General features: G+C 39.7%; 1 protein-coding gene across 1 annotated transcript in view; it reads right to left on the bottom strand.

The window, feature by feature from the left end:
• Positions 1-12,614, bottom strand: part of LOC132885033 (contactin-4-like) — a 542,655-nt gene that overhangs the window by 448,972 nt on the left and 81,069 nt on the right. Inside the window, exon 2 of the mRNA XM_060919276.1 lies at positions 11,307-11,440. Within this exon, the coding sequence (XP_060775259.1) occupies positions 11,307-11,361 (55 nt within the window). The 5' untranslated portion in view covers positions 11,362-11,440. The remainder of the gene's footprint in view (positions 1-11,306; positions 11,441-12,614) is intronic.

The following is a 12,614-nucleotide window of genomic DNA, read 5'->3' as shown; positions in this document are numbered from 1 at the left end:
AGAAATAAAATAAAGATCCACAGATGCCAAGCTCACTTGAATTGTGTGTGACCTATTCTCAAGTTATTTGACACCAATGTTGCTTCAATCGCTCCTTGAAGGAGCATGTGTTTCTTCTCTGTCTGAAATGCTAAACTAAGCTGAAACACTTCAACTGTTTACATGGCCCACCCAAGTGCTTTAAAAATGCTGAATATCAATGCAGAGGCAACCGCCCTACTAGCAAAGCAGCTAAGAACAAAAGAAGAAGCAGCTGAGGAATTAGCATGCAGAATGCATTCTGTGGAAGTGAGTTGAGCGTGTGTGTGTGCGTGCGTGTATACGGCGCCAGGGTAATGGCATGCAAGCAGACTAGACATCAAGACTGATGTGTGCACATATGTGTGCGCATTTGTGTATATATTGAACCCTGTCATGGTGTTGCGAGGTAACTAAGGCTACGTTTACATTACGTCGAATCAGCGGATCATCAGATTAACGTTCTTAAAACGATTCGCGTTGACACTAAAACCGTTAGCCGTGCACACAGCAACACCAATACGCGGATACGCTCGGCTCCGCAGGCATCCTGCGCTCCAAATCACTCCGCCCTGAACAGCGAGTGCCCTCTGGAGGGTGCGCACTCCGGCCCTGCGCAGCTCACAGAGCGCGCGAGTGAAGTGAACAAGCCACGATTCGGGACTGAGCCGCTGTGTGTGAGATCCCAGCGCAGATCACTTATTACTTGCAAGTGGAAGGATGGCAAGCCTAAAGACAATCATAACTACACAATGGGCAGTATTTGCATCAGTATTTGCAGTATTTTCATACTTTTATACTCTTTAATGAAAGGTGATACAAGGCGGAAGTCTGCGCCGTTTTTCAGCAGTCGCGTCACATGACCAACGCCAGCGAATCAGGAAGGTGGATGTCACAGTGACGTTGTCCAATGAGACGCCAGCTAGAGCTCAGCACAGCGTATTCGCGTATTCTCAATGTTTACACAGCACCGGAGCTGATACGATCTAGATTGAATACGTGGACGCTGGCGGATTCCCGTTTCCCCGCTTTTTCAGGGGGGTTAATGTAAACGGACAGTGCGTCCGCGAAGAAAACGAGACAGATACGGTCTAGTGTAAACGTAGCCTAAAGAAGACGTCTTGTGGATACAAAAATCACTCCAGCCACCTTTTGGCATTCTGAGCAGCATCTCTCCATGCCCACACATTTCGACAGCCAGTCTTCCTCCTCTGCTGTTTCACCAGGTAGTGACCTTTCCTGTCACTCCCATGATGTTTAGAGGAACTACATGACTAAAGAGACTTGAAGCCTACTTCTGGCTGAAATTGCAAAGATACTGAGCTCTCTCAATAAAAAAAGACCTATGAACTAACATATTACTGTATGTATTTTAACACTTTTGATTAAAGGTGCTGACTGCAAAGTTGAATTCTGGGCAAAATGTTTTATTTCTGTTGCTGTTGGAGTTTCGAGATGTTTCACTGCTGCACACACTGTGCATCATATGTGTAAATGTTCTGCTGAGATAAAATGTGTCCCGCATTTTATGATCCTGGAGATTGCCAAAGCAAGTGAGCAACAATATCACGTGACCACTGTGGGGCATGTTTGACTGACTTTTAACCAAACCAATCAGCATGGGCAAACATGGCAGACTCTGCTCTCCTGCCAGCTAAAAGCCAGCGAAAAAGAAAAGGAAGGCCTGTCTAGTGAGAGCAACTGCAAGATAGAGCAAGGTTAGAGGGCATGCCATTTTTCTGAAGAGATAACAAAATCATTCTAGCTAGTGCTTAGCTATATTAGCCTTAGAATGCATGGGCTCGACTCCACAGGAGTGGATATGGAGTTATACACCTAATGTTTTGATCTTACAGAGGAAGAAATGATAATATAAAAGCAGTAACAGAAAAAAATATATATTCCTCTTTTGTTTCATGGATCTATTCACAAATGTCAACCACAAATTGCATACCTGTGATTAAAAACTCCCCAAGGTTGATGCAGAGTCACAATGTTTTCCACGGGTCACCATCTTGGTGTGGCCCAGTTTCATAATTATGCTAATTAGCTAAAGCTCTTCATGTTCAGCTATTTCCATAGGGACATACTGTTTACCTCAAGAGGTAGGATATTCGGTCCCAAAACTGAGAAAAGTGAGCCTCAGCACATCAGAATGATCACACATTTTTTCTACATAATATTGGTCTTGCGAGACATAGAAAAATGCCATGTACAATAAAAAAATTTGAAAATTTCAGATGACTTTGCAGTCAGAACCTTTAACAAATACAAAAAAAAGAAAGACTCATGAAATTGTGTGTGTGTGTTTCATACATGTCAACCTTTGGTCAATCAAACCTGTATAACCAACCTCCAAAATCCTTATTTCCCTTATAAAATCCTTATAAGATGCAAATTAAAATAATTCACTTAAAATTTGAATGATAATTAACAATAATATATCCCAGTTACTTTTTATTCAATATTAATAACAATAAACCTTCAGAATGAATACAAAGCTCCAATGTTTGGCAAAAACACAAAGTGTCACTCTAATGTTCTGAATTGTACTCCATGACAGCTTTTTTAGCACTCTGCACCAATACCTCACTAGGCTGCATGTCACAGCAAGTGTCTGTGTTGATCTTACACTGCAGTAGGCTAGGTCAGTGTGTCTGCATTCAGGTTCTTTCTGCTCTCTGTGTGTATCTTCCTGACTTGAGAGAAAACTCTCTCACAGTCAGCATTACTGTGGGGTAAACAGAGCATCGCCTAACTTGAACTAAAACGCCCACTACCTTGTGTTTTGTCTTTTCCAGTTGTTGGCATATCAGTTTTTGAGCACGCAAATACTGTCATCAGTGGCTGATTTTGGCTTTGGCTTGCATTCCACTGATGTAGTTTTGATTTGAAATGTTCTTTCACATCAGACACTCCCGATGCTGCAACTTTGATGTCATGCACACACAGTGTGCAGTGTGTGTATTCTTCGTTTTTGGAGGCTGCCGGTTGGATTATGCCATTGAAAAGGTCCTTCCATTCAAGGAGAAACCTACCGCTGTATTGTGTTTTGAACTTCTTTGCCGGAGTGCCCATTCAGAATCTTTTCAGTCGCTATTGAAAGTTGCTCAGGTGGAAATACGGTTTTCAAACAAAATGTTACTTCACGGTTGGCGGGATTCTCGCAATGCGGTGTGCGCATGATCAGAAGTGGAACGAAGTCTCGCTACCACAAGATAACGCGCGATTTCATAAGACTCTTTACTGGCTGTGTTGCAAGGATGGATGGCGGTGGAGCAGACAGAGAGCCGGAAAACTTCTTCCTCCAAAAGTATATTTTTTATTTTTTCTATTTTCTAAACTTTTCTTAAAATAGTGCAAATATTTACAGTGCACCAACCAAAGGTTCAAACTGCCAAAAAGAAGACTATACAAACAAAATAAGAAAACACAAAAATAAAGAGGCTTCAAGTTTGCCAGACTAAATTAAAAAGACCCTGAACAAAACTATTAGTCAGCCAAACCACAGTACCTTCAAACAAGACGTTCCAACCACAACTGAGGCTCTGGAGCTACTGCAGAGCTTACATACCCGCAGCCTCTCCCACAGTTGGGCCCAAATTGCAAAATTAATCAGTCAACTAAATAATGACATCCTAAATACAAAACAACAATTTAAAGAAACAAACACAAAATATACAAACATCCAAAATAATTTTCATTAACCAAAAACCCTTCAGTGCATAGTAAAATACATGTTTCCCCAACACCAGTAAAACACCCCCGTTAAAATAGTCCGTTCTACCAAACACCCGCAAAACCCCTCCATAACAAGCCAATGGTACAGTCCCTCAGTTTCTCGCAACAGACAGGAAGTATGTGGAGTTCGCGTGATGAGTTACTGAAAACTGTTTTGTGTTATAAAAATGCTAGAACTAAATAAACTTGACGTTAGAAATAACCGGTTTGTACGTGTGTTTCCTAGACCAGAGACAATGCTTAACAGATGGGAGATGAAAATGCTTAGAAATGTGTGATGCGTTTTACATATGAGTGGAGCCAAACAAATGTTACTAGAATGCCGGTAGGCCTTTCCCTGCACTCGAAACAAATGCTGCTCTCGTTAGAAACTATGGCAAACGGTGGAGTATGAAATGCTTGAAAACCAGTAATACCCATACAGAAAACAGTAATGGAAATGAAGTGCAACTCACAGCGACAGGTCAGCCAAGATGTTTGAATGTTGCCGGCAGATTGCTGCCTATGCGCTGTGCGCTTGAGTGAGAGGGGTGTGTGTGAGTGAAGGTGTGTGTGCGCGAGCGTCACGGCTCACTCCGTGACAGGCTGTGTGTGCGTTCTGTGGTGTACAGTACGTTTGTAAATGTTATGCGCTCTTTTATCATCGTGGGAATTGATTATAGCTCTAAATAAATATTGAAGTTTTTTTAAAGAATCTGTATAACTTTATTTGTACACCCGTATACTACGTTTATTGAATCAAATCCGTATAAAATACGGACATTCCGTATAGGTTGACATGTATGGTGTTTTCTCTCAGGGTGCAGCGCATGCATTTGAGTTCTTTAAAGGAGATACGCAGAACCATGGCCTCACTTTTTGTTTATAAATGCCTTGAGACCTCAAGAATGGCACAGGAATAGTTTTAAGTGTTAACAATAAATTTAATATAGTCATTTTTACGATTATAGTGATTCATATAGCTAGTGGTCTGAGTGAATGACCTTGACATCTGTGACATCACCGCAGGAAGGCTATTGGTCTCATTGCCATTTTTGCTATACTAAAATGCAGAGTTAACTGCAACTTTGAGCTTCCATTTTGAGCTAATTTATGGCCATGCCACGTAGATGTGTTGCTGGCAGGTGCAGCAACACGACAAAAGGTGAATTTACGTTGCATTCATGGCCCAAGAATGTTCAAACTGCAAAAATTTGGACGCGTTTTGCGAGAAGTTCACGGGCACATTGGGCGCCTACAAAGTGGTCTCTCCTCTGCTCTGCACATTTTACTGAAGACTCATACGAAACCTCTATTCTGTTGAGGAGCATTGGCTATAAGCCCGTATTGAAAGAGGGTGCAGTACCAACAATTAAAGGAAAGTGAGCAAAGGGCTGTTGCTAAAACCTGGGACGGGATGGGATGTGACATATTATCGCTTGGGCAGTGACCTCCCTGCAGTTGTTGCTAAAACCGGTGATGTCCCATCCCGGGTTTTAGTAATTGCCTGAGCCGAGCAGTAATGGCAGAATACTTAGTATGGAGAAAATGGAGAATGAGTGGACCAGCCATCTGATTTCTCCGCTGGATATGCTTGCCTCAGCAACAATATCTCGCCCTTACGTGGAAGAAGTGAATGAACAGAAAACTGAACGAACAACTGAAAGTCAGATTGTTTCAAAACAATCGGCCACAAGGTCAGCCTTCAAGAAGCGAGAGCACAGACGGGTAAAACGCGACTCTCATTTGGATATAAAACAACAAAAACAACAACACTCATTGTTTACCTGCATTTAGATTAATACATGTAACTTGTATTGTGGGGCAGCACGGTGGTGTAGTGGTTAGCGCTGTCGCCTCACAGCAAGAAGGTCCTGGGTTCGAGCCCCGGGGCTGGCGAGGGCCTTTCTGTGTGGAGTTTGCATGTTCTCCCCGTGTCCGCGTGGGTTTCCTCCGGGTGCTCCGGTTTCCCCCACAGTCCAAAGACATGCAGGTTAGGTTAACTGGTGACTCTAAATTGACCGTAGGTGTGAATGTGAGTGTGAATGGTTGTCTGTGTCTATGTGTCAGCCCTGTGATGACCTGGCGACTTGTCCAGGGTGTACCCCGCCTTTCGCCCGTAGTCAGCTGGGATAGGCTCCAGCTTGCCTGCGACCCTGTAGAAGGATAAAGCGGCTAGAGATAATGAGATGAGATGCTTTATCAGTGAAAATGCATGCATGTACATGTATGCTGCATAAGTTATAACACCTATCCTGTTTTAATGAGAGTTAACCCACAATCAGTGAAGTCAAATCAGTCTTAGTTGAGCAAGTCGGTAACAGTATTTCTTACTTTCACTATAAATTTTTATTTATATGACTTTGGTCTATAGCTGTCAAAGGCCTCGGTCTTAAAACCGGTTCCTGCTGTGACGTCATGCACCCAGGGCTGGCTGGCTGGCTCAGCGGGGCAGCATGAATGCCAACTTTGCGATCGATTTTAACTCTCAAAAATATATTTTTAAATTCCCATTTATGCAGCATACAAGAGTCAAGAATGGAGATACTATCCACTCAGAAATTTATTTAAAAATAAAGGTTCTGCGTATCTCCTTTAAGATATTTAGTTAAGGCAGGAAGTCAACCACAGTTCAACACAGTTAAGCACAGTTCACACACCATTATTTTATGAGAAGTACACATTTCTTGAGGTGTCATGATAATTCATATTCTCTCTCTCTCTCTCTCTCTCTCTCTCTCTCTCTCACACACACACACACACACACACACACACACACACACACAATTAGTATTAGCAATGAAGCATATTAAAGAAGCAGTAAGAACACAATAATTTAATGTTAACTATAAATTTACTATTTGTTATAATAATTATATGCATGTAAGCCATAACCATAACCTGCATTTGCAATTTTATTATAGGCCTCAAACCTGAGCAGACAGCAAACATTAAATTCTGTGTCAAACTTGGGAAATCAGCAACGGAGACTCTTGAAATGTTTCACAAGCAGATCCCTTGAAAATGTCTAAGAAATTAAGTGCATTGTGTGTAAGGACCGTCTGCCCCTCTTGAAGTGTGAATGCCTCTCAAAACACCTCATCCAGCTCATTGCTTCATTGCCGCTGGCTTGCTGAAACATTTCAAGGGTCTCAGTTGGCAATTTCTGGAGTCTGACACAGAATTTGATGTTTGCTGTCTGCATAAAACTGCAAATGTGCATGTGCACGTTGGCACACAAATGCATGTAACACAGGCTCTGATGTTGACAGCATGATGTTATACGGCATACTGACTCACAAAAATTACTGTTTGTGCCTGCTGCATGTATACAGTTGCGGTCAGAAGTTTACATACATGAACATGAATGCTATCATGGACATGAATGTCATGGCAATATTGGGCTTTCAGTGATTTCTTTGAACTCTTCTTTTTCTGGGGAAGAATGATTGTACAACATGCATCTTTAACAGAAAAGAAAATCAACACAGGGTCAAAAATATACATACACCCACTTAGATTATTAATTCAGTGGTGCAGAAAGTTCCAAAATGTCTTTTAACTTACCAAGGCCAAGGCCTCTTAACTACCTGCTAGTGATCATGATTGAGTACAACTGGTAGTTCCTCTGTGCCAACCTAAAAAAGGGTTTGTTTGTTTGTTTGTTTGTTTGTTTGTTTGTTTGTTTGTTTGTTTGTTTGTTTGTTTGTTTGACAGTACTCGTTGAACTGAACAAAATACAGTACAGTGGGGAAGTCCAAGGAGCTCAGCACAGATCTGAGAAAGTGGATCATAGATTTACACAAGTCAAGAATGTCTCTTGGAGCCATTTCTAAACAACTGCAGATCATCAGTTTAAACACTTTTATGTAAGTACAAGTTATTGGGAGGTGTAGCCACTTTGCCAAGCCACTTTGCTGGAAGACAAAAACTGTCACCCTCAGCTGAGAGGAAATTTGTTTAGATGGTCAGGAACAACCCAGGAGACACCAAGGCACAGGTCTGTCATAAATTTGAAGCTGCTGGAACACCAGTGTCACTGTCTACAGTCAAGTGAGTTTTATGTTGCCATGGGTTGAGTGGTTGCCATCCAAGAAAGAAAATCCTGCTCCAAATTTGACACATTAAGCTTGAGTAAAGTTTGCAACTGACCACATGGACAAAGAAAAGTTATGTTTGGAGGAGTAAAGATGAGGCATTCAACCCCAAGAACACTGTACCAACTATTAAGCATGGAGGTGGTAGCACCATGCTCTGGGGCTCTTTTGCTACCAGTGGAACTGGTGGATTTCACAAAGTGGATGGAATGATGAAGGAGGACTACTTCCAACAGGACAATGACCCCAAATACCCATCAAAGCTGGTTATGGAATGGATAAAGCAGACTAACATTAAGCTGTTGGAATAGCCTTCCTAAAGTCCTGAACTCAACCCTATCACAAATATATGGACTGCACTTAAATGTCAGTCCTGTGCCAGGAACCCAACAAATTTAACTGAACTCTTTTCAAGAAGAATGTTGAAATATTCAACCAGAATTCAAGCAGAAGCTTGTTGATGGCTACCAGAAGGGTTTCAGCAAGGTGAATTTTAAATAAATATTAGGTATGATGTCTGTATATTTTTTACCTCAGAAAACTTAAAATATAATTAAAACATGGGCACCAAACTCTTTGTATCCCCAGAAAAAGAACAGTTCAAAGAAATCATTGAAAACCCAGTATTGTCACGATATTCATGTCCACAATGAATATACGCCTTGGGCACCGAACTTTTACAAACTTTGTTATAAATTCATTGACTTCTACATTATCAAGTCAGTCCAAAAACATTTTAGATTTCCATTCTGAAAACATTAGTTTTCAGAAAAAATGTTTGCATGTCAGTAAAGAAAGCAGCATATTACATAAGAGACCACTTCCCCGGGTGCTGTAGTATGGCTGCCCACTGCTCTGGGTATGTGTGTGTGCTCATTTGTGTGTGCATGCATGTGTTCACTGCTTCAGATGGGTTAAATGCAGAGGACAAATTTCACTGTGCTTGAGTGTGCATGTGACAAATACAGGCTGCTTCTTCTTTTCAGACAAAAAAAACAAAACAAAACACATACGTAATGAAGGCTGCTGGGTTTTGCTGCAAAAATAAGAAAAGAAAGAAAGAAGAAAAAAAAGCAAGTGTGACAGTCTCTAGAAGAACTGAGGCTGGTTCTTCAAGATGCTCAGTAAAACTTACCAGATAATTTGCTTATAAAACTGCACAAATGTACTATTTTTTTAAACAAAGGGTCATCACATCCTTTATTGACTTTATTTCATTTATTACTGTTTACTACTCTTTACAGTATTTTTTAAATGTAGGAATATTTAATTAAATTATTTTGGAATTTTTTTTATATCTTTGATATACAGCATTTTATATATATATATATATATATATATATATATATATATATATATATATATATATATAAATAAGAATATAGAAAATGTTGTGAAAAGGCAAATGCAAAGAATAGTTCTATTTATTAGATTGTTTTTAAGCAAATATACAGTACAAGTATTAATCCTATTTCTAGATATTTAATTCACGTAAAGCTTGAAATTGTCTTACTCTATTGGCAAATCTATCTTCTACATTGTAGAATAATACTGAAGGCATCAAAACTACGAAAGAATATATGGAACATACTGTATCTGGAATTATGTGGTAAACAAAAAGGTGCTAAAAATTAAAATGTTTCACATTTTAGATTCTTCAAAGTAGCCCCCGTTTACCTTGATGACGCTTTGCACACTATTGGCATTGTCTTAACCAGCTTCATGAGGTAGTCACCTGGAATGCTTTTCAGTTAGCAGGTTTGCCTCGTTAAAAGTTAATTCATGCAATTTCTTGCCTTCTCGGGAACCAGGAAGTGCGTAGCACAGAATGCACATAGAGTCCTCAGACATAGTGTTTTGGTAAACTGGGATGTATGGATGCTGTCAGTCCCCCACTCGCTTGCTCACTCGAGTTTGTTGACGGTGTAGTGGCTGGCTGCTTTATGTCCCGGGGCTCCCTCATGCCTCTGTTACCTTCTGGCTCTCACCTTTTAGTTATGCTGTCATAGTTAGTTGCCGGAGTCCCTGCATGTACTCAGTGCAATATGTATACTGTTCCTACTTATTCAGGTGACATTGGGCATACCTAACAACCTGTGTTTCCTCCCCCCCAAGAAAAAAAAAAAAATCTGTCCCTCTGAGTTACATGTCAATCCTGAGCTCGAGATGCTGACCTCTTCTGCTCCTCGGACCTGCCTGATCCATCCTGGTGCCCTGTGTCTGGTTGGAGTCTCATCCCATCGCTCCTGTGGAGGACGGCCCCATGTGGACAGTTGAAAGTCACACCTGGAGGACGCTCTAGATACTTACAGTAATGCTTTTATGGCTGAGGACTACAGTTGACTTGCTAACTTTAGGACTGCAGTTGTCATGAACAGTTTTGCGCTCAAGTTTCCATCAATGAAGAGGTATAACATCAACGAAACTGACTTCATGTTAAAACTGTTAATAATATAGTCATGTTGTCTGTTGTTGCCCATATGAGGATGGGTTCCCTTTTGAGTCTGGTTCCTCTCGAGGTTTCTTCCTCATGTCGTCTGAGGGAGTTTTTCCTTGCTACCGTCACCACAGGCTTGCTCATTGGGGATAGATTAGGGATAAAATTAGCTCATGTTTTAAGTCGGTCAAATTCCGTAAAGCTGCTTTGCGACAATGTTTATTGTTAAAAGCGCTATACAAATAAACTTGACTTGACCTTCTTTCTGTGTTTGAGACCAAACACTAAATAATAAATATACAGTAAATAACCCTATTCCACAACTGTAGTAATCCATATTATGTCATGATCTGCTCAAGTAAATAAAGAGAAACGACCCCCATCATTACTTTAAGACATGAAGTGTATTTTAATGAATAAAAATAAAGAAAAACCACTGAATTAGAAGATGTGTCCAAACCTTTGTCTGGTACTGTATATCTACTGGATACAAAAAGGCTTAGAGGGCTTATATTTGTTATATAATTATCTCATAATGAGAAATCTTAGGTATATTCTCCTTAATTCACAGTATCTTTACTTGATAATATTTTTTGCATTGCAGTTTCCCTAATCATACTAATCACACAGAGATGCATAATATTAGCCTAGAAAAAAATACATAGAAATCATCAATCCACCTAGTCTCAGCTTTCAGTATATTCAAATGAATATAGTTTTTTTTTAATCTTAATTTCCTGTTTAATTTCCTCATTTACATTCAAAACTATATTCTCATTAGCAGCTGACCCTTTATCTCTGGTGCGTCCTCTCAGACCCTGTTATTTTAGCCTATTAATTAAATTCCTCAAACCCATTATTTCTATCTTATTATAAAAAATGTGATGAATGTTTGCCAATTGGGAGTGTTTGAAAGTGTTAGTTCTGGTCTTGGCTCTGCCTCTTTGTACAGCAAACCTGTCCTAAATACATATGAATAAGGCGACTTCACAAAGAGTAGCATTAAAAAAAAAAGCTTAATAAGATCCTATTACCTGCGAGATACCCCATGAATGACTGCAGCACCAGTAGTTTCCATAGCAACTTCATCTTCAGGTTTCGTGGGTCAAAGATGACTTACATCCGATCGCGTATGTATGGAATTCCAGCCGAACCTTTGTGCTTCACTCTAGCCAAAATAAAAAGGGAATGAAGATTTTAATGTATTCTGAAGAATGGATTCAGTGAGAAAAGTTGAACATGCAGTGTGTCTAATTTTAATCACACATCAAGCCCCATTTATTGAACACAATAGCATTACATTAACCAACACAGAAGTGAAATTTTGCCAGGTTTTATATGAATAAAGCTTTATGTAAAGCTAACACTGAACCTGCCTTTCTCCTGAACCTTAACCATTCAAGACTTTTCATATATCACTTCAAAAAAATATTGTTGCAAGTGAAAAATCTTGAATATGAGGAAATGTGAACTATTGCTCCTTAAGGCCACACCAATTCGATTAGCTGGTTCTCGGAATCGCCGCTTGAAGAAAATGCAAAAAAAAAAAAAACGAAATCAAACTCCCGCCAACAGAAAAGGTCACGTGACGTGAGGTCACGTGATGTCGAAAACCAATCAAATCGCCCCTTTCACTTTTGATAAAGACTTGTGGAAGAAACATGCCTGTGGAGGGGAGTCCTGCAAAGCCTGTGTTTGTGATTGTTAGGATATTCAGCGAACAGAAACGTAAAATCTTTGACAGGTGTGTTGAAATTCTGTTTACTGGTTTGCCTGTATTGTTTGGTCTATTTCCACCGCTAATTTTACCATCAGAGCATTTTTTAAATTTTATTTTTATTTCGCCCGCTCGCTTCATATTTTTCCTGAAAAAATCCGAGAACCAACTAATTAAATTGGTGTGGCCTAATTTAATTTAAATATAATGTATTTTAGCCTGTTTTAGGTGCTTTTACACATTTCAAGCTTCAAATCTTATTCTACTGCCAGATAATTTTGCTTCTTTGCAGAAATACATGCTTAAAATTTGAAAAATCTGTCAATAGAAGATGGAATATTTTATAGGTTTTATTAATCAGAATTTTTTTTTGTAATCTTGTCATCGGAAATATTCAAGGTATTTTCACTTGCAAAGATGTTATTTTTTGTAGTGTACGTTTTGAATTTGTGCATGTTGTCTATTAGTCTGTCTGGACCACTAATTATAAAGAAGTGCATTCAATATGAGCAGAGTCACTGAAGATGCCCTAATTTTCCAGGTTAAATGTCAGCGAGTATTGTAACCAAACCTGTTTTTTTAATCAAAGCACTGTTGTTATTCAAAAGTACTCCCACCTGTGCAA

Source organism: Neoarius graeffei, chromosome 4 (genome assembly GCF_027579695.1).
Source record: "Neoarius graeffei isolate fNeoGra1 chromosome 4, fNeoGra1.pri, whole genome shotgun sequence".
Taxonomy (NCBI): domain Eukaryota; kingdom Metazoa; phylum Chordata; class Actinopteri; order Siluriformes; family Ariidae; genus Neoarius; species Neoarius graeffei.
This window is presented reverse-complemented; position numbering and strand designations above follow the sequence as displayed.